At 49.5% G+C, this 12,867-nt stretch overlaps 2 protein-coding genes across 3 annotated transcripts in view; both read left to right on the top strand.

Moving 5' to 3' along the window:
• LOC135569173 (uncharacterized) overlaps positions 1-2,128 on the top strand; it is a 56,062-nt gene extending 53,934 nt beyond the window's left edge. For both annotated transcript variants that reach the window (XM_065015967.1, XM_065015968.1), the window contains exon 2: positions 1,169-2,128. In XM_065015967.1, coding sequence (XP_064872039.1) covers positions 1,169-2,128 — 960 coding nt within the window. The remainder of the gene's footprint in view (positions 1-1,168) is intronic.
• Positions 2,129-2,145: 17 nt separating this feature from the next.
• LOC135569174 (zinc finger protein 710-like) lies at positions 2,146-10,461 on the top strand. Its single transcript, XM_065015969.1, has 2 exons — positions 2,146-2,709; positions 10,242-10,461. The coding sequence occupies exons 1-2, from the start codon at positions 2,146-2,148 to the stop codon at positions 10,395-10,397; spliced, it is 720 nt and encodes a 239-aa protein (XP_064872041.1). The 3' UTR covers positions 10,398-10,461.
• The last annotated feature ends 2,406 nt before the right edge of the window (positions 10,462-12,867 follow it).

A 12,867-nucleotide genomic window follows, 5' to 3' on the forward strand; every position in this document is an offset into this window, starting at 1 on the left:
TTGACCAGGGGCTGATGGGTGATATTATTGATGATGGTTGACCAGGGGCTGATGGGTGATATTATTGATGATGGTTGACCAGGGGCTGATGGGTGATATTATTAATGATGGTTGACCAGGGGCTGATGGGTGATATTATTGATGATGGTTGACCAGGGGCTGATGGGTGATATTATTGATGATGGTTGACCAGGGGTTGAGAGGTGATATTATTGATGATGGTTGACCAGGGGCTGATGGGTGATATTATTGATGATGGGTGATATTATTGATGATGGGTGATATTAGTGATGATGGGTGACCAGGGACTGATGGGTGATATTATTGATGATGGTTGACCAGGGGCTGATGGGTGATATTATTAATGATGGTTGACCAGGGGCTGATGGGTGATATTATTGATGATGGTTGACCAGGGGTTGAGAGGTGATATTAGTGATGATGGGTGATATTATTGATGATGGTTGACCAGGGGCTGATGGGTGATATTATTAATGATGGTTGACCAGGGGCTGATGGGTGATATTATTGATGATGGGTGACCAGGGGCTGATGGGTGATATTATTGATGATGGGTGATATTATTAATGATGGTTGACCAGGGGCTGATGGGTGATATTATTGATGATGGGTGATATTAGTGATGATGGTTGACCACGGGCTGATGGGTGATATATTAATGATGGTTGACCAGGGGCTGATGGGTGATTTTATTGATGATGGTTGACCAGGGGCTGATGGGTGATATTATTGATGATGGTTGACCAGGGTTGAGAGGTGATATTATTGATGATGGGTGATATTATTAATGATGGTTGACCAAGGGCTGATGGGTGATATTATTGATGATGGTTGACCAGGGGTTTATGGGTGATATTATTGATGATGGTTGACCAGGGGCTGATGGGTGATATTATTGATGATGGGTGATATTAGTGATGATGGGTGATATTATTGATGATGGTTGACCACGGGTTGATGGGTGATATTATTGATGATGGTTGACCAGGGGCTGATGGGTGATATTATTAATGATGGTTGACCAGTGATGAGAGGTGATATTAGTGATGAATTCTCTCCTCACTGACTCTGCTGCTATCTCTGATCAACATCATAGATAGTAAAGATGTGTTGCATTACTAACCTTGTCTCCCTGTTTGTGTCTCAGGAGGAAGCCAGCAGGCGCCTGGTTAGATGTGAGCCCAGGGAGATGGCCAGACAGGTTGATTCTGGCACTCAGACTGATCCTGTGGTGGTTCTGTCTCTAGCCCAGGCTGCTGTTCTGGGGCTCATCTCTCAGAATGAGGTGTTTGGTGCTACCATCGCTCCTAATGGCTTCTACACAGGAGAACCTAAAGAGTCCCCTGCCCTGCCTGTAGAGGGGGTGGATTACGAATACGCTGATCAGCTGATAGGAGCTAACGGAGATTACCTGGGAGAAAACCTGCCTGAAGACGGACACATGCAGCCCAGCTGTAGCCAGAGGAGGTGGCACGGCCCACCCCCCGAGGGGAAGATGGTAGGGCCCGAGCGCCATGCTGGAGTGCCTGTGGACGGGTCATCCCAAGTGAAAGGAGAAGGGGTTATCACTGGCCTGACGTCCTGTGTTCACATGCTGAACAACCTGGCTACTACTAGAGGGGGATTGGTCCAGGTTGACCCCGCCTCTCTCCGTGCCGCCGCCCAAAAAGGCTGTGCCGAGTGTGACAGAGACATGTCCAGCCAGCAGGCTAACACACACCCTCACACACACTCCCAGGCAGGGCACAGCCATAAAGGGGAGCCGGGGCATCGAGGCCTGCAGGGGCAGAGGGGGCATCAGGAGAGAGCGAGGGAGGAGGAGGAGGAGGGAGAGCAGGGAAACAGCCTGATGAAAGGAGGACAGGAGGAGACTATCAGCAGCTACTTCCAGTCCAGCGAGGTGGGGGGGTACGAGGGGGGGGAGATCTACCATGAGAACAGCCAGGGTATGATGTGGGGCAACCAGCTGGAGCAGGGGGTAGGGGGAAGAGGAGGAGCAGGAGCAGGAAGAGGAGGGACCCATCGTCACCACGGCCGGAGGGTTGACCGTCTAGACATCAACATCCAGATAGATGAGTCGTACTGCGTGGACATGGGGAGGGGCTAAAGAGATGGAAGTGCCGTATGTGTGAAAAGTCTTACACCTCCAAGTACAACCTGGTAACTCACATCCTGGGTCACCAGGGCATCAAGCCCCACGCCTGCCCCCACTGTGGGAAGCTGTTTAAACAGCCCAGCCACCTGCAGACCCACCTGCTCACCCACCAGGGAACTAGGCCTCATAAATGCACCGTGTGTAAGAAGGGCTTCACCCAGACCTCCCACCTGAAGAGACACATGCTGCAGCACACCGACGTCAAACCTTACAGCTGCCGCTTCTGTCGCCGTGGCTTCGCCTACCCCAGCGAGCTCCGTGCCCACGAGACCAAACACGAGCGCGGGCGCTGCCACGTGTGTTCCCAGTGTGGGATGGAGTTCCCCACCTACGCCCATCTGAAGCGCCACCAGACCAGCCACCAGGGACCAACTACTTACCAGTGTACAGAGTGCAACAAGTCCTTCACCTACCGCAGCCAGCTGCAGAACCATCTACTGAAACACCAGAGTCCTCGGCCATATTCCTGTTCCCACTGTGGGCTGGAGTTTGTCCAGCTGCACCACCTCCGCCAGCACGCCCTCACACACAAGGTACTTAACTCTGACCCCTGAACTCTACCCATAACCCTCAGCCAGCCCGCCCTCACACACAAGGTACCTAACCCTGACCCCTAACCATAACCCTCCACCAGCACACCCTCACACACAAGGTACCTAACTCTGACCCCTACCCATAACCATCCGCTAGCACACCCTCACACACAAGGTACCTAACTCTGAACCCTACCCATAACCCTCCGCCAGCACACCCTCACACACAAGGTACCTAACTCTGACCCCTGACCCCTACCCATAACCCTCCACCAGCACACCCTCAAGCACAAGGTACCTAACTCTGACCCCTAACCATAACCCTCCGGTCACCACAAGGTAAACTCTGACCCCTACCCATAACCAGCCAGCACACCCTCACACACAAGGTACCTAACTCTGACCCCTACCCACCCTCCGCCACACACCCTCACACACAATGTACCTAACTCTGACCCCTGACCCCTACCCATAACCCTCTGCCAGCACACCCTCACACACAAGGTACCTAACTCTGACCCCTACCCATAACCCTCCGCCAGCACACCCTCACACACAAGGTACCTAACTCTGACCCCTGACCCCTACCCATAACCCTCCGCCAGCACACCCTCACACACAAGGTACCTAACTCTGACCCCTACCCATAACCCTCAGCCAGCACGCCCTCACACACAAGGTACCTAACTCTGACCCCTACCCATAACCCTCCGCCAACACACCCTCACACACTACATGGCCAAACGTATGTGGACACCCTTTCAAATGATTGGAATCAGCTATTTCAGCCACACCAGTTGCTGACAGGTGTATATAATTGAGCGCACAGCCATGCAATCTCCATAGACACACATTTGAAATGGAATTTCCTTACACTTTCAACGTGGCACCATCATAGGATCCCACCTTTCCAACATGTCAGTTCATGAAATTTCTGCCCTTGTAGAGCTGCCCCGGTCAACTGTAAGTGCTGTTATTGTGAAGTGGAAATGTCTGGGAGCAACAACGGCTCAGCCGCGAAGTGGTAGGGCACACAATCTCACAGAACGGGACCGCAGAGTGCTGAAGCGCGTAAAAATGGCCTGTTCTCGGTTGCAACACTCGATACAGAGTTCCAAACTGCCATTCATTTTTCCCCCATGGTGGATTTTTGGAGACATTTCAAATAAGAGCTGTGATTTGTGTGGGCTTACCCATGTGTGGCGTTTTGATGGCTGTGATAATCTCTCTAAGGTGCCTTTTATAAATATATTCACCAACCAAAACATGTTGGCACAAGAACTGTTGGAAGCCTCATGAAATGGGTTTCCATGGCCGAGCAGCCACACACAAGCCTAAGATCACCATGCGCAATGCCAAGCGCCGGCTGGAGTGGTGTAAAGCTCACCGCCATTGCATCCTGGAACAGTAGAAACGCTTTCTCTGGAGTGATGAATCACGCTTCACCATCTGGCAGTCTCTGTCAAATCTGGGTTTGGTGGATGCCAGGTAACTCTACCTGCCCAAATGAATAGTGCCAACTGTAATGTTTGGTGGAGGAGGAATAATGGCCCGGGGCTGTTTTTCATGGTCAGGGCTAAGCCCCTTAGTCCCAGTGAAGGGAGATCTTAACGCTACAGCATGCATTATAGGCTATTCTGTGCTTCCAACTTTGCAGCAACGGTTTGGGGGAAGGCCCTTTCCTGTTTCAGCATGACAATGTCCCCGTGCACAAAGTGAGGTCCATACAGCAACGGTTTGGGGGAAGGCCCTTTCCTGTTTCAGCATGACAATGTCCCCGTGCACAAAGTGAGGTCCATACAGCAACGGTTTGGGGGAAGGCCCTTTCCTGTTTCAGCATGACAATGTCCCCGTGCACAAAGTGAGGTCCATACAGCAACGGTTTGGGGAAAGGCCCTTTCCTGTTTCAGCATGACAATGCCCCCGTGCACAAAGTGAGGTCCATACAGCAACGGTTTGGGGGAAGGCCCTTTCCTGTTTCAGCATGACAATGTCCCCGTGCACAAAGTGAGGTCCATACAGAAACGGTTTGGGGGTCAGGCCCTTTCCTGTTTCAGCATGACAATGCCCCCGTGCACAAGGTGAGGTCCATACAGCAACGGTTTGGGGGAAGGCCCTTTCCTGTTTCAGCATGACAATGCCCCCGTGCACAAAGTGAGGTCCATACAGAAACGGTTTGTCGAGATCGGTATGGAAGAACTTGACTGGCCTGCACACAGCCCTGACCTCAATCCCATTTAACACCTTTGGGATGAATTAGAACGCTGACTGTGTGCCGACCTCACTAATGCTCTTGTGGCTGAATGGAAGAAAGTCCCTGCAGCAATGTTCCAACATCTAGTGGAAAGCCTTCCCAGAAGAGTGGAGGCTGTTATAGCAGCAATGTTCCAACATCTAGTGGAAAGCCTTCCCAGAAGAGTGGAGGCTGTTAAAGCAGCAATGTTCCAACATCTAGTGGAAAGCCTTCCCAGAAGAGTGGAGGCTGTTATAGCAGCAATGTTCCAACATCTAGTGGAAAGCCTTCCCAGAAGAGTGGAGGCTGTTATAGCAGCAATGTTCCAACATCTAGTGGAAAGCCTCCCCAGAAGAGTGGAGGCTGTTATAGCAGCAATGTTCCAACATCTAGTGGAAAGCCTTCACAGAAGAGTGGAGGCTGTTATAGCAGCAATATTTCAACATCTAGTGGAAAGCCTTCCCAGGAGAGTGGAGGCTGTTATAGCAGCAATGTTCCTACATCTAGTGGAAAGCCTTACCAGAAGAGTGGAGGCTGTTATAGCAGCAATGTTCCAACATCTAGTGGAAAGCCTTCCCAGAAGAGTGGAGGCTGTTATAGCAGCAATGTTCCAACATCTAGTGGAAAGCCTTCCCAGAAGAGTGGAGGCTGTTAAAGCAGCAATGTTCCAACATCTAGTGGAAAGCCATTCCCAGAAGAGTGGAGGCTGTTATAGCAGCAATGTTCCAACATCAGTCCTTCCCAGAAGAGTGGAGGCTGTTAAAGCAGCAATGTTCCAACATCTAGTGGAAAGCCTTCCCAGAAGAGTGGAGGCTGTTATAGCAGCAATGTTCCAACATCTAGTGGAAAGCCTCCCCAGAAGAGTGGAGGCTGTTATAGCAGCAATGTTCCAACATCTAGTGGAAAGCCTTCACAGAAGAGTGGAGGCTGTTATAGCAGCAATATTTCAACATCTAGTGGAAAGCCTTCCCAGGAGAGTGGAGGCTGTTATAGCAGCAATGTTCCTACATCTAGTGGAAAGCCTTCCCAGAAGAGTGGAGGCTGTTATAGCAGCAATGTTCCAACATCTAGTGGAAAGCCTTCCCAGAAGAGTGGAGGCTGTTAAAGCAGCAAAGGGGGGGGGTCCAAGTCCATATTAATGCCCATGATTTTGGAATGAGATGTTGGACGAGCAGGTGTCCACATACCTTTGGCCATGTAGCTAATCCTGACCTTTAACCCTAGCCTTCTGCCAGCATCCCTCACCCACAATATACCTAAACCATAACTCTAACCGCTGACCTTCAACCCTAGCCTTCTGCCAGCATCCCTCACCCACAATATACCTAAACCCTAACTATAACCCCTGACCTTTAACCCTAGCCCTCCTCCAGCATCCCTCACCCACAATATACCTAAACCCTAACTATAACCCCTGACCTTCAACCCTAGCCTTCTGCCAGCATCCCTCACCCACAATATACCTAAACCCTAACTATAACCCCTGACCTTCAACCCTAGCCTTCTGCCAGCATCCCTCACCCACAATATACCTAAACCATAACTCTAACCGCTGACCTTCAACCCTAGCCCTCCGCCAGCATCCCTCAACCACAATATACCTAAACTCTAACCGCTGACCTTTAACCCTAGCCTTCTGCCAGCATCCCTCACCCACAATATACCTAAACCCTAACTCTAACCCCTGATCTTCAACCCTAGCCTTCTGCCAGCATCCCTCACCCACAAGGTACTGACCATCTGAGACCACTGGAACCCCTAGCTCTAACCATAACCCAGAAGGTTTCAAAGGCCATGGTAGACTGACTATGCTCTCAGTGGTTCATTTTAGTTAGTCTTTATTAAAAGTAGTTATTTCCAGGAACTGTATATAGTCCTTGGTTCTGATTAGATGACGAACCTGAGAGGTGTAGTCAGTGGTGTTGGTATAGATTAGATGACCAACCTGAGAGATGTAGTCAGTGGTGTTGGTATAGATTAGATGACCAACCTGAGAGGTGTAGTCAGTGGTGTTGGTATAGATTAGATGACCAACCTGAGAGATGTAGTCAGTGGTGTTGGTATAGATTAGATGACCAACCTGAGAGGTGTAGTCAGTCAGTGGTGTTGGTATAGATTAGATGACCAACCTGAGAGATGTAGACAGTGGTGTTGGTATAGATTAGATGACCAACCTGAGAGGTGTACTCAGTGGTGTTGGTATAGATTAGATGACCAACCTGAGAGGTGTAGTCAGTCAGTGGTGTTGGTATAGATTAGATGACCAACCTGAGAGATGTAGTCAGTGGTGTTGGTATAGATTAGATGACCAACCTGAGAAGTGTAGTCAGTCAGTGGTGTTGGTATAGATTAGATGACCAACCTGAGAGATGTAGTCAGTCAGTGGTGTTGGTATAGATTAGATGACCAACCTGAGAGGTGTAGTCAGTCAGTGGTGTTGGTATAGATTAGATGACCAACCTGAGAGGTGTAGTCAGTCAGTGGTGTTGGTATAGATTAGATGACCAACCTGAGAGATGGAGATGGGCGGACTGACGGGGAGACAGACGGTCAGACATGGTGGGTTGAGACAGACGGTCAGACACGGTGGGTTGAGACAGACGGTCAGACACGGTGGGTTGAGACAGACGGTCAGACACGGTGGGTTGAGACAGACGGTCAGACACGGTGGGTTGAGACAGACGGTCAGACGCGGTGGGTTGAGACAGACGGTCAGACGCGGTGGGTTGAGACAGAGACACGGTGGGTTGAGACAGAGACACGGTGGGTTGAGACAGAGGGTCAGACACGGTGGGTTGAGACAGACGGTCAGACGCGGTGGGTTGAGACAGACGGTCAGACACGGTGGGTTGAGACAGACGGTCAGACACGGTGGGTTGAGACAGACGGTCAGACACGGTGGGTTGAGACAGAGACACGGTGGGTTGAGACAGAGACACGGTGGGTTGAGACAGACGGTCAGACACGGTGGGTTGAGACAGACGGTCAGACACGGTGGGTTGAGACAGAGACACGGTGGGTTGAGACAGAGACACGGTGGGTTGAGACAGAGACACGGTGGGTTGAGACAGAGACACGGTGGGTTGAGACAGACGGTCAGACACGGTGGGTTGAGACAGACGGTCAGACACGGTGGGTTGAGACAGACGGTCAGACGCGGTGGGTTGAGACAGAGACACGGTGGGTTGAGACAGACGGTCAGAGACACGGTGGGTTGAGACAGAGACACGGTGGGTTGAGACAGACGGTCAGACACGGTGGGTTGAGACAGACGGTCAGACGCGGTGGGTTGAGACAGACGGTCAGACGCGGTGGGTTGAGACAGAGACACGGTGGGTTGAGACAGAGACACGGTGGGTTGAGACAGAGGGTCAGACACGGTGGGTTGAGACAGACGGTCAGACGCGGTGGGTTGAGACAGACGGTCAGACACGGTGGGTTGAGACAGAGACACGGTGGGTTGAGACAGAGACACGGTGGGTTGAGACAGACGGTCAGACACGGTGGGTTGAGACAGAGACACGGTGGGTTGAGACAGAGACGCGGTGGGTTGAGACAGGGTGGGTTGAGACCGAGACAGGGTGGGTTGAGACAGAGACAGGGTGGGTTGAGACAGAGACAGGGTGGGTTGAGACAGAGACAGGGTGGGTTGAGACAGACGGTCAGACATGGTGGGTTGAGACAGAGACACGGTGGGTTGAGACAGAGACACGGTGGGTTGAGACAGAGACACGGTGGGTTGAGACAGACGGTCAGACACGGTGGGTTGAGACAGAGACACGGTGGGTTGAGACAGAGACGCGGTGGGTTGAGACAGAGACGCGGTGGGTTGAGACAGAGACGCGGTGGGTTGAGACAGAGACGCGGTGGGTTGAGACAGAGACGCGGTGGGTTGAGACAGAGACGCGGTGGGTTGAGACAGAGACGCGGTGGGTTGAGACAGAGACGCGGTGGGTTGAGACAGGGTGGGTTGAGACAGAGACAGGGTGGGTTGAGACAGAGACAGGGTGGGTTGAGACAGAGACACGGTGGGTTGAGACAGACGGTCAGACACGGTGGGTTGAGACAGAGACAGGGTGGGTTGAGACAGACTGGATTGACTGTGGGAAAGGGGATACCTTGTCAGTTCCACAACTGAATGCATTCAACTGAAATGTGTCTTCCACATTTAACCCTCTGAATCAGAGAGGTGCGGGGGGCTGCCTTAATTGACATCTACGTCATTGGCGCCCGAGGAGAAGTTGTTTGGGGTAACTGCCTTGCCCAAGGGCAGAACGGCAGACTTTTCAACCTTGCCAACTCGGGGATTCGAACTAGCGACCTTTCGGTTACTGGGCCAAAGCTCTTAACCGCTGGGATACCTGTGTCTGTCTGTCTGATATCTAGAACAAAGAATACATGATCTTTCACGTATCCCAATCAGACCTGGCTCAGATGCATATGAATCATATCAGTACTAGTGCTTGATTTAGTGTGCAATGGAATAATCCCAAACAGGCCAACCAAGTTAAGTACCATCAAGCCTTTAGAAGTATTTGACCAAGCTAGGTCTGATCCCAGTATAGTCATGCTTTTCCTTCAGCTTCTTTACAGAATTTGAACTAACTTCATGTTCATTCATTCGGCTGCAATGGTCCTCATCTAACTGTCCTCCTGTGTTCTTATTGGTCAGTGGTCCTCCATCTAACTGTCCTCCTGTGTTCTTATTGGTCAGTGGTCCTCCATCTAACTGTCCTCCTGTGTTCTTATTGGTCAGTGGTCCTCATCTAACTGTCCTCCTGTGTTCTTATTTGTCAGTGGTCCTCATCTAACTGTCCTCCTATGTTCTTATTTGTCAGTGGTCCTCATCTAAATGTCCTCCTGTGTTCATATTTGTCAGTGGTCCTCCATCTAACTGTCCTCCTGTGTTCTTATTTGTCAGTGGTCCTCCATCTAACTGTCCTCCTGTGTTCTTATTGGTCAGTGGTCCTCCATCTAACTGTCCTCCTGTGTTCTTATTTGTCAGTGGTCCTCCATCTAACTGTCCTCCTGTGTTCTTATTGGTCAGTGGTCCTCCATCTAACTGTCCTCCTGTGTTCTTATTGGTCAGTGGTCCTCCATCTAACTGTCCTCCTGTGTTCTTATTGGTCAGTGGTCCTCCATCTAACTGTCCTCCTGTGTTCATATTGGTCAGTGGTCCTCCATCTAACTGTCCTCCTGTGTTCTTATTGGTCAGTGGTCCTCCATCTAACTGTCCTCCTGTGTTCTTATTGGTCAGTGGTCCTCCATCTAACTGTCCTCCTGTGTTCTTATTGGTCAGGGAATGAAGGGTCATAAGTGTGAGGTGTGTTCCCGTGAGTTCACCTTGTCAGCCAACCTGAAGAGACACATGTTGATCCACAACAGCATCAGGCCCTTCAGTGCCACATCTGCTTCAAGAGCTTCATCCAGAAACAGACGCTCAAAACGCACATGATCGTCCACCTGCCCGTCAAACCCTTCAAATGCAAGGTGAGTTTATATCCAGGGTTGGAACCAGTTCAGGGAACGGAAAATAACAGCAAGGGAAACGGGAAGGAACGTGATCCATAACATAACTGTTATTTTAAAAGCATGGGAACCGGGAAGGAACGTGATCCATAACATAACTGTTATTTTAACAGCATGGGAACCGGGAAGGAACGTGATCCATAACATAACTGTTATTTTAAAAGCATGGGAACCGGGAAGGAACGTGATCCATAACATAACTGTTATTTTAACAGCATGGGAACCGGGAAGGAACGTGATCCATAACATAACTGTTATTTTAACAGCATGGGAACCGGGAAGGAACGTGATCCATAACATAACTGTTATTTTAACAGCATCCATAATCCATAACATAACTGTTATTTTAACAGCATGGGAACCGGGAAGGAACGTGATCCATAACATAACTGTTATTTTAACAGCATGGGAACCGGGAAGGAACGTGATCCATAACATAACTGTTATTTTAACAGCATGGGAACCGGTTAATAACGTTATTTTATGTTCCAGGCATTTGTTTCTAGTTTTACAACAAAACGCCTATACAGAGCCTCCACGCTGTCACTCAAAACGTATTCTGTCTGCCTGCCAGGTGAAAACCTTTACCTGTCTGTGTTTAGGCTACCTGCCCCTCCCCCCTCCGAAGCATAGGCTACTGTACTGAGTACAAGCTTGATTCAGAAGATAGGGAGACAGGTTTTTATTAGCTAGAGAAGAATGGATTCACTTTTTTCAGACCCTCTAGGCCTGGTATCACATTTCATGTTGGCTTTACACTACATTACTAAAAGTATGTGGACATCTCGTCAAACATCTCATTCCAAAATTATGGACATTAATATGGAGTTGGTCCCCCCTTTGCTGCTATAACAGCCTCCACTCTTCTGGGAAGGCTTTAATATGGAGCTGGTCCCCCCTTTGCTGCTATAACAGCCTCTACTCTTCTGGGAAGGCTTTCCACCAGATGGAACATTGCTGCAGGTACCTCCACTCTTCAGGAAAGGGCCTTCCCCAAACTGTTGCAACACAGTTGGAAGAACAGTATCGTCTAGAATGTCGTAGCGTTAAGATCTCCCTTCACTGGGACTAAGGGGCCCGAACCATGAACAGCCCCAAACATTCCTCCTCCACTAAACTTAACAGTTGGCACTATTTATTCAGGCGCGTAGCATTCTACTGGCATCTGCCAAACCCAGATGTGTCCGTCTGACTGCCATTTCCACTGCTCCAGAGTCCAATGGCGGCGAGCTTTACACCACTCCAGCCGACTCTTGGCATTGCACACGGTGATCTTAGGCTTGTGTGCGGCTGCTCGGCCATGGAAAACCCATTTTATTACAAATTAAAAACAGAAATACCTTATTGACATAAATATTCAGACCCTTTGCTATGAGACTCCAAATTGAGCTCCAGTGCATCCTGTTTCCATCGATCATCCTTGACGTTTCTACAACTTGATTGGAGTCCACCTGTGGTAAATTCAATTGATCGGACATGATTTGGAAAATCACACACCTGTCTATATAAGAGCAAAAACCAAGCCATGAGGTCAAAGGAATTGTCAGTAGAGCTCTGAGACAGGATTGTGTTGAGGCACAGATCTGGGGAAGGGTTCCAAAAATTGTCTGCAGCATTGAAGGTCCCCAAAAACACAGTGGCCTCAATTATTCTTAAATGGAAGAATTTGGAACCACTATCTCTTCCTAGAGCTGGCCGCCCAGCCAAACTGAGCCATCAAGGGAGAAGGCCCTTGGTTAGGGAGGTGACCAAGAACCCGATGGTCACTCTGACAGAGGTCTAGAGATCCTCTGTGGAGTTGGGAGAACCTTCCAGAAGGACAACCATCTATGCAGCACTCCACCAATCAGGCCTTTATGGTAGTGGCCAGACGGAAGCCACTCCTCAGTCAAAGGCACCTGACAGCACGCTTGGAGTTTGTCAAAAGGCAAAGACTCTCAGACCATGAGAAACTAGATTCTCTGGTCTGATGAAACTAAGATTATTTTATTTTAATTTCACCTTTATTTAACCAGGTAGGCCAGTTGAGAACAAGTTCTCATTTACAATTGCGACCTGGCCAAGATAAAGCAAAGCAGTTCGACAGATACAACGACACAGAGTTACACATGGAGTAAAACAAACATACAGTATAAACAAGTCTATATACAATGTGAGCAAATGAGGTGAGATAAGGGAGGTAAAGGCAAAAAATGCCATGGTGGCAAAGTAAATAGAATATAGCATGTAAAACACTGGAATGGTAGTTTTGCAATGGAAGAATGTGCAAAGTAGAAATAAAAATAATGGGGTGCAAAGGAGCAAAATAAATAAATAAATTAAATACAGTAGGGAAAGAGGTAGTTGTTTGGGCTAAATTATAGGTGGGCTATGTACAGGTGCAGTAATCTTTGAGC

Source organism: Oncorhynchus nerka, unplaced genomic scaffold (assembly GCF_034236695.1).
Source record: "Oncorhynchus nerka isolate Pitt River unplaced genomic scaffold, Oner_Uvic_2.0 unplaced_scaffold_1190, whole genome shotgun sequence".
Taxonomy (NCBI): domain Eukaryota; kingdom Metazoa; phylum Chordata; class Actinopteri; order Salmoniformes; family Salmonidae; genus Oncorhynchus; species Oncorhynchus nerka.

Bases quoted from the DNA above. Each gene is read 5' to 3' on its own strand.
- LOC135569174 (XM_065015969.1), top strand. From the start codon at position 2,146: ATGTGTGAAAAGTCTTACACCTCCAAGTACAACCTGGTAACTCACATC. The intron at 2,710-10,241 runs GTACTTAACTCT...CTTATTGGTCAG, and splicing joins AGCACGCCCTCACACACAAG to GGAATGAAGGGTCATAAGTG.